Source organism: Ceraceosorus guamensis (assembly GCF_003144195.1).
Source record: "Ceraceosorus guamensis strain MCA 4658 unplaced genomic scaffold IE81scaffold_32, whole genome shotgun sequence".
NCBI classification, from domain to species: Eukaryota; Fungi; Basidiomycota; class Exobasidiomycetes; order Ceraceosorales; family Ceraceosoraceae; genus Ceraceosorus; species Ceraceosorus guamensis.
The window spans coordinates 25496-42268 of record NW_020290027.1 but is presented as its reverse complement, the minus strand read 5'-3'; the positions used below and the strand labels follow the sequence as shown (position 1 = coordinate 42268).

At 54.4% G+C, this 16773-nt stretch overlaps 3 protein-coding genes across 3 annotated transcripts; 1 reads left to right on the top strand and 2 right to left on the bottom strand.

Moving 5' to 3' along the window:
• Positions 1-699: 699 nt before the first annotated feature.
• Positions 700-2840, bottom strand: IE81DRAFT_357444 (hypothetical protein; the record flags this gene model as incomplete). The annotated part of the gene is made up of 5 exons (XM_025516690.1): positions 700-1305; positions 1329-1971; positions 2029-2147; positions 2462-2644; positions 2721-2840. The coding sequence occupies 5 exons, from the start codon at positions 2838-2840 to the stop codon at positions 700-702; spliced, it is 1671 nt and encodes a 556-aa protein (XP_025369352.1).
• A 2723-nt stretch (positions 2841-5563) lies between these two features.
• On the top strand, positions 5564-7972 carry IE81DRAFT_341528 (hypothetical protein). The gene is made up of 3 exons (XM_025515658.1): positions 5564-5963; positions 6050-6785; positions 6858-7972. The coding sequence occupies exons 1-3, from the start codon at positions 5835-5837 to the stop codon at positions 7652-7654; spliced, it is 1662 nt and encodes a 553-aa protein (XP_025369351.1). The 5' UTR covers positions 5564-5834; the 3' UTR covers positions 7655-7972.
• Positions 7973-8485: 513 nt separating this feature from the next.
• IE81DRAFT_347605 (hypothetical protein) lies at positions 8486-10874 on the bottom strand (the record flags this gene model as incomplete). The annotated part of the gene is made up of 3 exons (XM_025516169.1): positions 8486-9758; positions 9817-10676; positions 10761-10874. The coding sequence occupies 3 exons, from the start codon at positions 10872-10874 to the stop codon at positions 8486-8488; spliced, it is 2247 nt and encodes a 748-aa protein (XP_025369350.1).
• Between the last annotated feature and the right edge of the window lie 5899 nt (positions 10875-16773).

Genomic DNA, 16773 nt, shown 5'->3' with positions numbered 1-16773 from the left:
CAAGACGTGCTGCTGCTGTATGCTCACGTAGTACGAGCGTCGAGCTCAACCTTGTCGAGTATATAGGGCCGGCCTGACGTTTCGCCAGTGTGTGTGCATCCCTTTGCGCCTCTGACGACCGACGTCAGCTAAAGCTCGGCAGGTAGAGGATATGCTATGCTGGCTCGATTGACAACTCTTGACTCCTGCTGGCGCCATGCAATCGATGTAACATGAACCCTGCACACGCCAAACGACGTGGGTGGCCCATGCGGCCCTCCGGGGAAATTATCCGATCTTTAATCACGTCATTTGTGTCACTTAATGCGTGCGTGCGCTGTCTTGACGCACTCTAGAACATTCTTACGCGACGCAGCACGTCGCGTCGCCGTGTGTGTGATCGGTTCGCCGCGCCAGCTTCATGATGTCTCTTCGATGTTCGCCAAATAGTCACAAATGTGTGAATTGCTGTTCACTTCAAAAATAAGTGATGCCTACACGATGACAATCGAGACCACGAGAAGCGCCTTTGGGCCAGATGATCAAGTACAAAATAGAACAGCGGAATGTCATTCTACGAATAATATGCTTCGCGGCGCCAAGCGCATCGACTCAGGAAGCATCACTGATCAAAGAACAAAAGGAATGTGGGATGTAATTTCATCAGTAATGTCGCCCAGCGACGGGTCAAAGACAGAGCGGGTCGCGCAGGTGTTGTGGTCAAGGGTGGACAAATCTTCGGTTGGGAATGCCGGCATTCCCCGGGGGCTTGGTCGTGGTGTCTGTCGGGTCGCGTCCCGTCTCGGTAGGCGTCGCAGTGGGCTTTGGCGAAGTGTTAGAGGATGTCATGTCGGCTATTGGAATCAAGGAGTCAGAGGGCGCTGTAGTCGACGTTGGCAGGACGGAGGAAGAAGTTCTGCTAGTAGCCGCTCCTGCTCCTCCGTCATCTCCGCCAGTCGGCCCGCTGTCCTGAGGGGGTGGAGAGCCGAGTTTTGAAAATGCGGTTGCTGCTTCTTTGCTCGTCTTCGCTGCATTGTCAAGCGCTTGATAGGCTGGCAAACTGGTGCTAGCTGCGGTGGAGAGTGCTGCTATTGCGGCTGCTGCTGCTGCTGCCTCAGGCGCAGCTACGACCGCAGCCACAGCTGTTGCTGCCGCTGGTGCAGCAGCTGCCGCTGCTGAAAGTGCTGCAGCTGCGGCTGGCGCCGCCACTGCTGCCGCCGCAAGTGCTGCTGCTGCTGGCACGGAGCCTGCCGTCAAGGCTTTCCTAAGCTGGCTGATTGCGTATGGATCTCCACCTTTTGCGGGGTTGCCACCGTCGCTGGGTTGCTGGCGTGTAAGTGGTCCACTACTGCGTTTGCGGCCTCTGCCTCATTGACTGTCGTTCTGTCCTCGTCGTCGCCCTTCTTGCAGTCGTTGGGATTGGCACGGTATTGCATCTGGCCGGCCAATATGGGACCGCTCAGCATCTCTCGTCGACCTGGAGGACGTCTCGATGACGCGTCTTTGCGGGTCTTCCCGTCAGCTTTGAGACAGCATTGTACCTTTGGGTCACAACTCTTGCGAGAGCACTGGTTTGGGCTACCGGACCCATTTCCTGACTGAAAGTCGGTGTCTGATGGGCGCCATCTCTCAGAGATGTTGGAGTCGGGGTAATCTTCCTTCTTGCAGCAACCCGTGATGGGGTCATTGGTAGGAACTTTTACGGGTGGGGGTGGGGGTGGGCCCCCCTTCTTTCGCTTCAATGGCGGGTCGTAGTATCCATTTGGATTCATGCCGCAATGAACAAGTGGCGCTGCGGCGATCTCTTGCTCCATATCAATGATGGAGTCTCTCATCTGGTCGTACATCTGATTGCCGAGCTGTTTCCATTTCCCCTCATCGTATTTGGTCTTTGGAACCCATCCGGCGGCGTGCAGAATATCGACCACAGCCGTCTGCATATTTGCTGTCGTAGTGTCGGCGGTTGCTCGGCGACCAGCGTCCGTGATGTATCTGGGCATAAGGCACCGTCAGAAGAGGAGCAGGATCAGACAGTCTGTTGACACTTACGATTTCAAGCCAGGTGCGGCTTTGTTGTTGTTGAGGCGGGAAGTGCCCTTTTCACCGACCGGCCACTTGTAGCGAGTGTCACCTGTATCTAAAAAACTCTCAAGCATCACGGTCTTGAGCTGATTCACAGTGGAAGGTACGCCAATCAGGTTTGGTATATCATTCTAAGGGTTGACCATGCCCGTCTTCCATGCGGAACGATTTGCGTCGATGGCCAAACAGATTTTCGCTTCTGCGGCCGCAGTATTCGGAAAGGTAGTCGGATCGTCTTTGCGCATGTATTCCGCCAAGTCCGGCATGAAAAGTGAGGTGATGATACGCTTCTCGACGAAGTGTTCGCATTCGCCTTTCAAATCCTTGCCACTCAGGTGATTCGTTTCCCAACTCGGCACGCTCTTCAGCGCTCCATCCCATCGGGATCTGTGGCACGAACAGTCCGATACTCGAAACCCTGCTTCTTCTGGCAATGGATGGCATAATTCCCGGTCTTCATGGCATCGTTGACTTTCTTGTCACAGAGAATCGCATTGTTACTTCGCCAAGAGCTTCTGTCACCGTCGGCCCGGGAATGAAACTCGCGCACACGTTGAATAGCGTCCACCGAGCCGCGCTGCAGCTGGAAACACCACAGAGTGATGCAACAAGGTCAGTGAAAGCGACTCAGCGCAGCAGTGACAGGCGCAGGCACTTACATCGCGTCCGTCGTGGGAATGAATTGGAAAGTCTTGCACCCGAGAACCTGCCGCCTTGTAAGGAATGTTGATCAGTAACATCAACGCGATACTGGACATTAGGGACACGCGGTAAAACATGTTGAGACCAGCTCAAGGCAGAATGCAACGCGATAGAGAGGTAGGTGCGAGAGGGGATGGAGAAGGGACAAAGCACGGGAGAGCGGAAGGGGAGCCGAGAGAGGATGCTCAGCAACCTGTGGTGAGAAAATACGGGAGAACGGGCGGCACTACCAGAGCGCCGCAAGAGATGAGGACAAAGAAAAGACATATCGAGCGACATCCGATTCACTGGCGCTTTATAGTCTTGCTCGTCGCCTATCAAAAGGGCAGTCCTGCCGTTCACTGCTCCTGGAAAGATTGCGTGGGGCGGACCTCGCGGAAGTCTACGGAGCAGACATTGCCACGGATCACGAGGTCGAAACCAAGACCTTGTGCTTCAAAATGAGGTTGTCATCCATTCAATACCAGCTCGCGAGAAGGTGTACACTCTGAACACCGTCCTGTCGTGCCCAAGACGCAGCAGCCAGGGACATAGTGTCCGATGCAGTGCTCCACTGCAACGGCGTATACTACCAACCTCCTTCGACCAAGGCCGATGGTCTGCCTCATACGGCTGGATAAGTCCTGTAGGGCTCTGCAGCTCCATCTGGCGCCTTGATGACGCCACATGAAGTGGACGATCGTACTAGCTGGAAAATGTGGCGTCTATTCACGTGGAAGTATCAGCGAGGAGGCGTAGCAGATGCTAGCACCGCCATTGGCATGAAAGCTCACATGCTCTTGAGCGCGTGTCAGCAGCCTGAGGACTTCCAAAGCACGTCACGACCGGCTCGCCACGCCTTGCGAGTTTGATTGCCTGATTCCATCGTCGAATGCCACGCGATTTGGGCTATCCTCGAGTCTTCATTCCCCTGTGAAAGCTAGGAATACTGGAGCTCTTATCGATTGAAGTACGCAGCTCCTCATGCGAGCGCGAGAGAGCGCACTAATTTGAGTGACCTGAATTACGCTGCGTGCTTCTTTTGCTTGAGTTGTTTGGCATGGTAGCGGCGTATGTCTCCTACTCCAGTTCCCATCCTTTCACCTGCAAAAGCCGGGGCTGCAACCAAAGTGATCGGACAAGCCTGTGCATGCAATGGGTAGCTCTTGTCCGCACTGAGGCGCCTCTCTGTTAGTCGCGAGTGCCGTCGAGGCGGGCGCAAAAGAATGCTGAAGGGTCCGGTTGGGCGTGCATCGGATGGCGACCACGCGGTGCGACTGACGCTAATTCCGCGTCTTCAGCAGATGTCGCGCGGCGTGTCGCTCGCTCTTCACCTTTGGACCTTGAGGATTGATATACGGGACAAGTAGCGCTTGGTGGCATATCCTACAGTGTAGCACAGAGTTTGCAATGTTTGCCCGCCTGCATGTTGATGCGATTCACGATTGTTCACTCGCACCTCACCACTGCATGTAAATCTGATTGGATTGTCCGACCGCGTGGAGATCATGGGGCTGCGCGCGACAGAACAGCAAGGCAAGAACAGCATGCGCCTACGGTACACTCACGACTCAAATCTCACAACACTCATGTAGTGCATTCCCAGGCAGGACGGCTTTCAAGCGCCAGCCATGATTGACTGCGTGATTGTAGCCCAAGACTGGATAATTCAAGATTCAAGATTGTGACAGTTTTGATTGGAATCACGTGTGTGATCTTGAATAATAGTGAATGCGTACCTAGGCAGAATCTATTCGGAGATGAGACCATTTCATATTCGGAGACAACGGCAAATATGGACGTACGGCAAAATTGGGGTACGTCAATATATGACGTATTTCAAAAATGGCACTTATACAGCAATATTTGTTGCATTGCGCGCGCTTGAGCATTTAAATTGCAGATTACATTTCTCACTGCGCGCGCGTGCGTTGCGTCAAGCCAAATACAAAAAGACTAGCATGCATGCGCCTCCAAGCAACTGGCTTTGTATTTGGCCTGATTACAAATGTTAATTTTCCTTTGATTGGTGGGCGCGCGCGCAGTGAAAGAGCAGTACGGCCACAGATGACGTACTAATGCCGTGCTACCAAAAGGCGGTACGTCCATATTTGCCGTTGTCTCCAAATATGAAATGGTCTCATCTCCGAATAGAATCTGCCGCGTACCTACCACAGCTATTTTCGCGCAGCACATCTTTCACAGCCCTCGTGAGTTTTGAGTGTATCGTGCGAGCCACGCGCGCAGGTCATGCAGGAGGGCCGTATGCACACTCGTGACTCATGATCGTGACTGTCACACTCGATCCCTTAATTGACTCTTGAACCGTGACTCGAACTGCATGCCCGAGTCACTGCCCATGCATTGAAGTCACGGGTTATCAGTGGTGAAGGTCGGTCATGGTAGGTCTATTAATTGCGGAGGGCAAGAAAAGTTTCATCAGCTTTACGCATCTATTCACGTAAAGATCCACATTCAAATTCACGATTCGCGATGCACAGCAGGAGTCCACACGCAACAGCGGCGGAACAAAAAGCGATACCATGCATCACATGGTCAGAACGCCCAGCCGCATAAGACAAGCCTCGCGCATGCATGAGTCACGGCCGGCCCTACATACCTCCGCGTGTCTTGCCGCCGGCGCATCTGTGCTTCATGCGTGATTCACGATTTTGATTCACGTCTTGTCGTGCGTCTTGACGTGGTGAAGGCGCGCATGTAGATAGGGTACGTAGGTACATGATGATTCTTGATTCGCTTGAAGCAAAACTCCTCATCTCATGGGGGGTACGAGAGCGCACGCACTCGTGCTCACGACTCACACTCACGACTGCTGATGTAGATCTATCAACCAGAACTTTGTTCTTTCAGCTCGTAATTCCCAATCTCCATTCTTCCCCATCACTTCCCACCGCGCTGCAGCTTGTCTTCTTCGATTTCCACTTGGCCTCATTTCTAGCGTTGCGCTAGACCCTGAGTTCAGAAACCTTTCTGCGACAGACTTGAGTCGCGGACAACGTTACGGTACAGCTCCTTTATAGTGCAAGAACACTCTCAACTTGCTGTCGTCAGCTGTGAAGAAGTGGTCTACAATGGTTTCGCATGCTTGCTCCGACCCTTTCCCTCGCTTGCCCGCGGAGATCATGCACACTATACGCGAATTTCACTCGCCACGCAAACAAGAATCTTATCGCCACGAGGAACATGTGCTGCTCGCTATCGTGAGGATCTCTGGCCCTGGCCCTTGCGCTTCCGCGAGCGGGCAGCCTGCGCCCTTCTGCTTACCATGCTCAGCCCTCCGCCGCAGTCCCAATACTGGTTTCGCATCGTGATGGCTGCCAAGTGGCGTCATCTCGAGGCACCTGTCAATAGAGTCTTGGCTCACATTGAGACTTACAAGACCTTTCCATGGCTTCGAAAGGAGATTCAATCACTTGAGGTGGGCGGGGATTATCCCATGTGCAATTTTGCCAAACACACTTGGGGCTATTACTTCGATTACACAATGTTGGACCCGAGCGTCCGATTTGTGCCCCCCTTACAAGAGAGGATTTTCATGGATCTACGACGCATCTTGCGCGTGCCCTTCTACGGCTACCACAGCGGCGACCCCTCACATCCGGATGGTCTCAAGGTGGATAAAGATCAGTACAAGCTGCAGATGGCTGCACGACAATCGGCGGGGAGTCCGCCGTGCAGGTGCGAGATGTGTCAACGGATCGACGAGCCTAATTGGCCTTTTCCAGAGTCGCCGGACTTTTACGACGACGACGCCTTCACGGTCCGGGACCAGTTTTGCAGTGATCCAGAGGTTTTTTGGGATTTCAACGGACCGTATGGGACGGGTCCGATCCCAGGAATAAGCTGCTTCAGTGACTATTGGAAGGCGGTGGATGTCTTGCTTAGTCTGGTCAGACCTGAGCACCTACGCCTGGTCGACAGAGCGTCACCAGTGCCCAAATTTCTTGCGAGTGCCATTGCTTCTATGGGCTGTGTGAAGCGTCTTGACATACCGAACACGATACCGTACTATTACGTTCCAGGTGAAGCACATCATATGCCAGGCGAGGTGTGAGGGATAGAAGCTGATCGCTAACTTTTCTGGCATCCTCCAGCACACTACACGAGGATCATCGCCAACATAGAAGAACTCAACATCAGTCTAGGTTGGGTGGGTGAGGAAGTGGCCTATCTGGATCACTGGGATGGTTGGCGGGACGAGGAAAATGACGTAGCGATTTCGGATGATCAGCGCGAGACTAGGGACGAGGATGGAAACGATTGCCACGAAGTTCCTTCTGCAAATGACGAAGATGCAGAAGATGAAGACGAGTCTCGCGACGAGCGAGCCGAATGGGTGCCTGATTCGCTAGGCTACGTCAATTCCACTCTAGACGCACAAGGCCGGCACACGTTGAAGCTGGAGACCAGGGACGAGTCGCAACGCTTGATCGACGATGCCCCTCCAAACTCCTTGTCAGGTCGTCTGCTTGAGCTAGTCGAGTCCGGCGCACGTCTTCGGCGGCTGACACTGCTTGACCCTGAAACATGCGTAGCTTTGTTTAGCGCACGCCTTCTCCCCATTTTCGCCACGCTCGACGCTGTCGACACATTCATCACCAAGCCGGGCAGTGCGCGAGAGTTGCCCACCCTAGGTGTACAAGATCCAGGAGCTCATCTAGCGTACACGATACCTTTGAGCAGTCTACGAGTTGCATTCCTAGCGCTAGCTCATGACAGCGATCCACCACGTGCACTTCGAGAGTCAGACGTTCACAAGGTAGCCGACCAACCCGACTTTTGGATCTTGTCAGAAAACTTGCATAAGATGGCAAGTGCAATAGTCCAAAAGTTCAACGAGCGCGAGAACCTTCGGGGCGCAGGGCATCCTGACACCGCCACCAAAGGGTAGTCATCACGTCCCTGTCATGAATGACGAGGTTGCATTAAGAATCCATATGGTCAGCGCCTTCGACTTTCGCTTTCCGCTGTGCGACCACAGCACCGCGGACCTCATCCACTTCGATATGGCGAAATCGCTACCCAAGGCTGCGTCTTTGACTCCCCGCGACATAGCGGGACTCAATATACACCACAGATCTCTCGTACAATTCGCGTGCTCCTGTTTATCCAATCACCAAAAACGAAAGCGATGGATCAAGAGACTCTCAGGGATACGCTCAGGGCTGTATAAAAGTATATGTGCTCGCTCTTGCACAGCAATGCGCCGAATGTAGGACTCGAAATAGCGTACATACATGTCTACAGTACTGATGGCGATGTCGTATCTGTCAGATCGCGTAATGCCCTTCTCGTCGTCGCCGATGCCTGTCTTTTGCTTTGGCCTCACCTGATCATCGGTCATCTCCTGCAGGATCCTGTCCATTCTCTATTCATCGTGGTAAAAGAGCAACCGCAGGCGTCTAGCTTAGACCGTGTCATCCGAGATTTGAAGAACAAGGACGAGGGTCGATATGAGCAAATCGAGCTAGACGTAACGTGACGGGTTTTTAGCAAGGTACTTCGCCTTCGTTGTCTTCATCTCCATCAGATGGGGAAGCTCAACTTCACGTTAGAGTATCAGGTATCGAGGGAACGCTGAACTTGCCTAAGTCGCCCATGCGTGTCGACTCAGGAGGAAACGCAAGCAAAGGGAAAAAAGGAATGTGATGTGCCATTTCTCAAAGGTCGTCCCGCGACCTGAGCAAGACACAGAGGCGGGTCGCACAGCGACTTTCAACAATCAATTATACCTCCGATTGGGGCGTCCGGCGTTTCCCGAAGGTATGTCAGTGCTGCCTGTTGTGTCCTCCCCATCACCTGTGGGTGGCTGCGTGGGCTTGGCGTTAGGAGTAGAGACTGAGCTGGAAGATGAGGAAGTGGGAGCGCCAGGAGGTCTTGCAGTGGGGGTGGCTACAAGAGAGGAGCTCGAAGACGGGGGAATGACGCCGGTGATGCCCGATGCCGACGTTGGTGAAGCAGAGTCGGACGAGCTAGCCGGCAGAAAAGGGACCTTGATGATGCCTGTCAGCTCTTTCTTAGCCGGTCCATCTGCACCCGCTGCTGCTTTGATGAGAGCCGCCGCCGCTGGCTGACTTCCCGATGTTGCTGCTGAGGCAAGTGCTGCGGCAGCCGCGGCGGCAGCAGCAGCTGCTGCCGCCTCTGGTGCTACTGCTGCCGCGACTGCCGCGATCGCCGCTACCGCGGCTTCGCTTGCTGCTGCCGCGACCAGTGCTTCCGCTGCCGGTACAGCGCCTGCTGCCGCTGCCGCTGCGAGGCTCTGTGCAGCCGTCTTGTCTCCTCCGCTCAACGCTTTTCCAAGCGCGGCTACATCAGCTGGTCCTGGAGCGTTTGCGTCATTCTCGTTGCCGTTGTTCTTCTTGCATTGGTCGGGCTGGGCCCGATGGACCATCTTTCCGCCAAAGACTGGGGCGCTCAGCATCTCGCGACGACCCTTTACGCTGTTGCCTGGACCAGCTGTTGAGTCCGGTAGATCTTTACTGCGGCCATCGGGCCTGCGACAGCATTGTAATTTAGGATTGCAGCTGACGCGCGGACATTGTGACCGATCGTTTGGATCCTTTGGTTTTTCACTATTCTGGAAGTCCTCGTTGGAAGGGCGCCATCTTTCCCCAATCAGGGTGTTCTCTGGACAGCAGCCAGTCTCGGCACTCCTTTTAGGGATCGCGCCTTCCTCTTCGGGGGGCGGTGTCGCTGGCGCACCGTTCGCACCACTCCCTGCAGCGGCGTTGGCGTCAGTCGTTGTGCTTTTCTGATATCCCGTCGGATTCATACCACAATGTTCAAGTGGCGCTGCGGCAATTCTTGGCTCCATCAAAGTGATCGTGTCCCTGATCTGATCGTAAATGCCGTTGCCGAGACTGGACCACCGCTTAGGGTCGTACGTCCGACGGGGAATCCACGTCCCGGAGGTAGTCAGGATCTTGAGAACGGTTTGCTGCATCGTTCTTGCGTTGTCTTCCGCAGTCCTTCGCCGGGTTGCATCGGTGATATATCTAAGGGCCATTTCGAATGTCAAGAGGGGCATACATCCGAGTTGGGCGGGGTACTCACTGTTTCAGGCCAGGTGCTGCTTTGTTGTTGTTCAAGTCGGTGTTACCTTGTTCCTCTGGGTTCCAGGTATACGTCTTCTCTTGCACAAATTTTTCGATCATCTTGGTTTTGAGCTGATTGATTGTAGAGGGCACGCCAACGAGGTTTCCGTCGCTGTTCAAAGTGCTGACGACTCCTCCATCCCAGTCAGTTCTGTGCTGGAAGAGTGCCACGCAAATCTTGGCTTCTGCAGTGGCGGTGTTTGGAAACGCTTCAGGCCTGTCTTGGACCATGAATTCTACCAAGTCTGGCATGAATAAAGTTGTGATGATCCGCTTTTCGAGAAAATGCTCACAGTTTCCCCAGTTCTTTCTGTTGCTTGGCTGACCCCGTCCCTCACGCCCTGTCACCCAAACACCAGGCGTGTTCTCTAATGTCGGATCAGGGTCAATGGCGCGACTGTTACGGTATTGTAGGCCTGGTTTGGCTTTGCATTTATCGCCGTATCGTTCCTTCTTCATGTCGTCCCCAAGTGTGTCCCGATTCTTGTTGGGTGGATTCTTGTTGGGTGGATTCTTGTTGGGTGGATTCTTGTTGGGTGGATTCTTGTTGGGTCGCTTCTTCCTCTGATTTACTTGCCGCTTCTGAGCGTGTACAGCGGGTGTAGACGCAGCCGCAGCTGCAGACGTGGACGTGGAAGCAGCCGGAGAAAGGGAATTGGGACAAAACTTGGCATTGTTCATGCGCCAGGAACTCTTCGGCGAAGCTGTCTGGCCGGGCGCCTGACTGGGCGACGAGGATGTTGTCGAATCGTCCGCTGCGCCGGTCGCCGCGCGTTGATGGACAGGGCTTGGATATTGGCCCGAGTAGAATGCGTCACGCTGCAATTATACCGATCGGGAGTCAATGTCAATTTTTCAGCAGTTCATACATACGGTGCATTTGGCACGGATGTGTCTACTCACAGCTACATCAATGTTCGCAACCTTGTTGAGATGCTGCGAGGTTGCCGCCTCACAAGGAACGTTGAGCAGTGCAGTGAGCGCGAGGAAACAAACGAGAGCAACGCGCAACAGCATTTTGAGACCAGCTCAAAGCAGAAGCAGAAGGCAATGGGCCGGAGACGAGAGGTCGTTGAAGTGCGTGCAATCAAGGAAAGTGTTGCAGAGAGGATTGGCACTGCCAGAGCACCGTAGGAAGGGAGGAGGACGAGATACAGACGGAGCACGATGTCTTGCGAGGTAAGAGATGCTCATCGTCTTTATACCTTCGCAATCCACCAAGCAATGCATCCCCTGTGCCATGTCCAAGTGCTACCGTGCGTGGGACAAGTAGGCTCGACAGCGTCCCTCAAGGAATGTAAGATTTTGGTCCAGATTTTCTGCAGGGACCACGAGGTCGTCTGACTGAGCTCTTGCGCCCTGCCGAGCAGGTCTCGTGCTCAAAGAGGCTCCTTTCCGACAAAAGGCGGCGAGCCAACATCCCGCCTATCTGGACGACCAACGATCGGAGCGCCGAAGCTGCAATGGTGCCATTGACCATGATGCTCATGCGCAGTGCTAAATCTTGCCAAACTGATCGTAAGTGTGACCGAGTGCCCCACGGTCATGGTAGCAGTGAAGGCCTACCTGCCGTAGCGGACCTCTGAACTGTTTTTCTGAGCTTGATACACAAAGCGAACCCCGTACTAGCTGCAAAATGTGGCGTCCGTTCACGAGGTTGCAAGGCAGAGTGGGCGCAATCCATGCAAGCTCCGTCATCGGGCTGAATGCCTTCGCATGCTTGCGAGAGCCGATGTCCACAAGTGAGTGCCAAGCACGCTATGCCTACGCTGCAAAAGCTATGTGAAGATCTTGCTCTTCATCGCGTTGTCAAAGCGGACCAGGGGCTGTGCTCACTGACTCCTATTGTAAGCACTCTTTACAGGGTACCCTGCTATGCCCTGGATAGCCATGTACTTGGCAAATGACGATAGGCCACTTCAGATGTGACGAGTCCGTCGCGCCCGAGGGCGCTCTCTGTATCTAGCCATCCTGAAGCTTGACTTCGCCTGTTGGCAAGCGGTCGGCACGCTACGACCGCGTGCAAGGCTCATCCACTCAGCTCTAGCACGCTTTGGAGGCGCCGACGCACGTTCATGGAGCTATCTTCTCGCTGAAGCTCAGACGAAGGCGCAGCGCTCGTGGCGACCACGCGGTACGACTGGCTTTGCTCGGCTGGCTTTACGTTCACATTTTGAGGTCCGAGGTGTCTTGTCTGATGCTCCGAGGGGACGCGAAAAATTCATGTGTCGGCAGGCAGTGCACCAGAGCTGCCACTCAAAGCTAGACTAGCCATGACTGTATGACCATGTGGGTTGTGGTGTTGTTGAATCGTTCACGCTCTTGAGCAGTCTCGATGCAACCTTTAATCTGCTCGAGCGACCTCGTGTTGATCGCTTTGCTGCTGCACCGCTGCTGCATGCACGTGGCGGAGAGCATGGGAAAGTTCGCGTGTTCGCGATTCACGTTCTGATAATTCGTTCGTGATTCGCCTACGCGAATGTGCGCCGCGCACTATCCCACGCATGCAGAAAGGACGATAAGCAGCAATCGCGAGTCTGTGAGTGAGGGCGTGATCCGCAACCACCAATCGTGAATCCGGCATCAATCACGAATACCTGGACATGAAGTGATGCTGTATCGTCGTTCGAATCAAGAACGTCTCAGTCGTGAGTGCTGTCTAATCTTGCTCACGTCTAACACCGTCCTGCGACATACTCGTGATTATGCTAAGCAATCGTGACTGTTGTGGAGCACTCGTGAGCGAAGCCAAAGAACGCTAGCGGAGCTTGCGCGCCTGCACTACGTTACCTCGTGGTACGCCAGGCTGCAGCGAACACACGCGGTCCATCGACGCAATTTGCGACGCCACATCAAGAGCTACTCTTTGCCTCTGCTTCAAGACACTAAGTCAGCTCTTGCCGGCCGCCACGTCTGACCAAACGACAACCATCATGCCTGAAAGAAGTGCAATGTCGAGCGAGAACGCAGCAACAGGTGGATCGCCTCACTGACAGTCCGACTCAAGCTCGTCGACAAGAAAAGATCAGGATAAGGCCGTCAACCGGGACGAGGTTGGACACCGAAGCGGCTACTCACAAAGAGGCCTATCACGCTTGATTCGCTACTTCACTCGCAGCGGCCACTGCTACTTGTCGACTTCAGATCTTCGATCTCGTCGCCGACACCCTTGCTATCAATCAGGCCCTAGTATCAATCCTCTACATCAACCACAGTCACATCGCGGCAGTGAGCGACAACCTCTCGAGTTCTCTGCACACTGCGGCTGAGAATGCAAGCATTCGATCCCTCCGACCCCTTTACACGCCTTCCGGCGGAGGTTGTCTACAACATCCTCGCGATGCTCGAAGACGATTATGTGGACGACCGAATCATGCTAGGCATCGTGAGTTAGCGCCGTGTCTGTATCAAAGTTGGAAGCAGCCGCCAGCTGCTGACTTGCGTATGCTCGCTTTCAGTCCCGCTACTGGTTCGCTATCGTCATGCGCAATAGGTGGCAATACGTTCACGCAGATTGCGATGAAGTCTTGGACATGATCGCGGAGTGCCGCTCTTTCCCCTGGCTCACGCGTGAGGTCAAGACTCTCACGGTGGGCTCAGATCAGTATGCAGATAGCAACTTTTCGTACAAGCTTTGGGGCTCCGACCGGGATGGGTATATCAATGATCCAGGTATTCGAAGCGTGCCTTCACTGGCCGAGAGGGTCTTCATGGATTTGAGGCGCATCATGCGCATACCATTCTGGAGCTACTCCGCGGGTGCTGGCTGCGGTCCCTATAACCATCCTTTCGCGTTGGATAAAAGTCGAGAGGAGTACAGAATACTGGTCAAGGAGTTCAACGAGAGGGCAGGGGACGCATGTGATTGCGACATGTGCAATCGGATAGACGAACCTACATGGCCCTTTCTCATGCCGGCCGACTTCTACGATGCGGATGCCTTCACACTCGAAGAAGCTACCTCGAGCATAGAGGACTTGGACTACGAGAACCTCAACGGCCCATTCGGCGACGGCTTGATACCTGGCATCGACAGCTTCGAAGAGTATTGGAATGCGGTCCAGACATTGATCTCATTGTTGAGACCTCGTCACCTGATCATGATCGATAAAGCAGCACCTCTACCTGAACGCCTGGTGCAGCACATAGCTGCTTTGGGCTGTTTACGGGTTCTCAAGATTAAGTACGTATATCCTCAATTCTGTATGCCAGGTGAGCTTCCGGAACTGCACAGGCCTACGTTCCCAAAAAGACGCTGACCAGCGTAGAGCCTTTGGTCGATGCATGGTGCGATATCGGCTTCAGCCTACTACAAGGACATGATGGAGCACGTAGAGGAGCTGAGCATCAGCGTGGAATGGAGTAGCGACTATTTATCTCTCGCGGAATGGAACGAAAGCACACAAGGCGCCGACACCGAGGAATTGGAGAGTGACGCTATAGGATGGCTCAGGGAAGAGACAAATGCTGATGGATCCGTAGTGCTGCGCAACTCGAGCATGGGTCGTCACCACGCTCGCCCCATCGATGACTCCCCCGAAGAATCACTTGGTCGAAGGCTCCTCGTCCTGATCGAGTCTAGCTCGGCGCTGCGACGGCTTAAATTGCTGGATGACGCGGCTGACTGCGTGCTGCTCAGCACGCGGCTTCTGCCCGTGTTTGCCACCCTTGACGCCGTTGAAACTCACGTCACTCAGCCTGACAGCTGGAGTGAGAGGTCGACCCGCGACATAAGCAAAGAGGCACACCTGGCTTACACCAGACCATTAAGTAGCTTGCGGGGTGCCTTCCTTTCGCTTGTACAGACTGAGCCTTCCCGACCACTTCGTGAGTCTGACGTGCTCGAGGTGGCGGACCGTACAGAGTTCTCCATACTCTCGTCGGGTCTACGCAAGATGGCCACCGAGATTGTCCAAAACTTCAACAAACGCGAAAACTTGGGATGTTGAAATCGCTTCTGGCGCCGATGAAGAGTGATGCAAAACGTCCTCCTTTGCACGGAAGCAATCACGAATGCATGTTTTTGGATTCGCCGATGACTGCTGAGGAACTCGTTGCGTGCCCCCGCCGCAAGCAGCCTAGCTGTCACCCGTGCCCTGCTTTGTGCCACTGATTTATGATTGCAACACATGTCTGTTCATCCGCAACAAATGCGTATGTTGACAAGTTCGCTCGAAGACGCATGCCTACCGCATAGAAGGAGCAAGAATACGTGGTGCTTGGACATCTCTTGGAGCTGGTCGTGATTGCCCCTCACGGCTGGAGCTCAAATATCGGCGCAATGTGGTACCAATGCATCCGATGCTTGTGGGTGTCGATGCGGGCGTCAGGAGCGGCGTCTCATTCCGCTTCAATGGCGACGAGCCCCGGGCTACCCGAGAGCACGTCCCAAGAAGTCTGAAATGCCACTCGCACTCGACCACCATCGCAGTGCCTCGATGCGCAAAAGCGGGCAGTGCAGACTTAAGAGGTGCAAAGTCCGACGCCCGTTGCGGCCCCTCTCTCTCTTAAGAAACAGCGCTCCAGAATACGTATGTAGATGCAATCTTCCTTGACCCTCGATTTGTCGATAAGCTGATTGGTGCGGCGCAAGTCCCTTGCCTTCCCCCATCGAACCAGATAAACGCTAATCTCTACGAGTCGCTCGCCTGCGCTTTCGATGTCCACAGTAGCGAGGCTTCTGGTCCATCCAGGGCGCCGGCACTGTGCTCAATAACGCCGAGGCTCTCCACTTCCTCCCTAAACTACGCACAGCCTTTGCAGCTGTGAATCATATCAGTAAACCAATCTGTATTCTACTCTCTCCTCGCCGAGCCACGTTATAGCCAGCATAGAGGTGGGGGCGGATGCACCTCTCACCGACACATGACCCGGAACGCGGCGACTTGAGGACAGCGTAGTTGTGCTTCAGCGACTGCGATGATGCGATGAGAGAGGTCCAAACACCGCGACATTCCTGACGACGGTGTCATATGTTTCAGTTGCAAGATATTTAAGACCTCAATTCGGTCACAAATTATGAAAATCGTGAATGCCGCAGTTGAATCACAACCGACTTGTAGTTAGCAGGTAAGCCAGCCGCGCGTCATTTCGTGATTGTTGAGATTTGGATGACGGCGCGGGCGCGCGCGCGCGCGGGGATGATCGAGAAGCTCGCTCGATCTCTGCTGATGCTATGCATGCATCAGCATGGGGCACAGCAGGCGCGCGCCGCGGATGTATGCTCCCTATATATATATAAATGTCGCTTAAGGTAGAGCCGCCAATACGAATCAAAGTCACAGCGGATGTTTCTGCCACCATCTCACCACAGCCACCCTTCGCTCAGACACTCAACTCTAGTGCGGCCTCTGCACTCTGGGTACGCCTCTACATAGACTGGCACATCAGAGGCGCCTCGACCCAAGCTGCATCCAGCAAGAGTGGAGCAGCCATCCACGTCTTACAGAGGCATTGGCCCTGACTTCACCAACTCAGGTAGAAAGAAGTAGGACGTGCCCCATCGATTTATGTCAAGCGGAGCACCTCCTGCAGGTGCTGCGGCTGCCTCGGCTGCGCAAAGCTCGGCGGAAGGAGCAGCATCAGGTGGTCAAGATAATGCTTCTAGCAGTGGTGGGCCCGCTGTTGCAGTAGGTGCCGGAACGGCGAGACCGCCCCCATCGAGTGGAGCTGCTCAGGCACAGCAGTCAACACACGCCAATGTCAGACCTGCAAATGGAGTGAATACGACTCAAGGGGCGCCGGCTCGACCAGCTCAGCCTCAGGGTCCCGGACAGCAAGGTGGTCCTCGACCCAGCGCGGATCAAATCGCAGCATACAGGGCAAAATTGCTGGCGCAACAGCAAGCGGCCGCAAAAAACGCACAGACAGCAGGTGGCGGAGCGGCGAGTGGAAGTCCAGCACGTCCATCTGGCAG

Excerpts from the sequence above, each read along its gene's own strand:
- IE81DRAFT_341528 (XM_025515658.1), top strand. The coding sequence starts at position 5,835 with ATGGTTTCGCATGCTTGCTCCGACCCTTTCCCTCGCTTGCCCGCGGAG. Across the intron at positions 5,964-6,049 it reads AACATGTGCTGCTCGCTATC|TCCCAATACTGGTTTCGCAT; the intron begins GTGAGGATCTCT and ends CCTCCGCCGCAG. Across the intron at positions 6,786-6,857 it reads ACCGTACTATTACGTTCCAG|CACACTACACGAGGATCATC; the intron begins GTGAAGCACATC and ends GGCATCCTCCAG.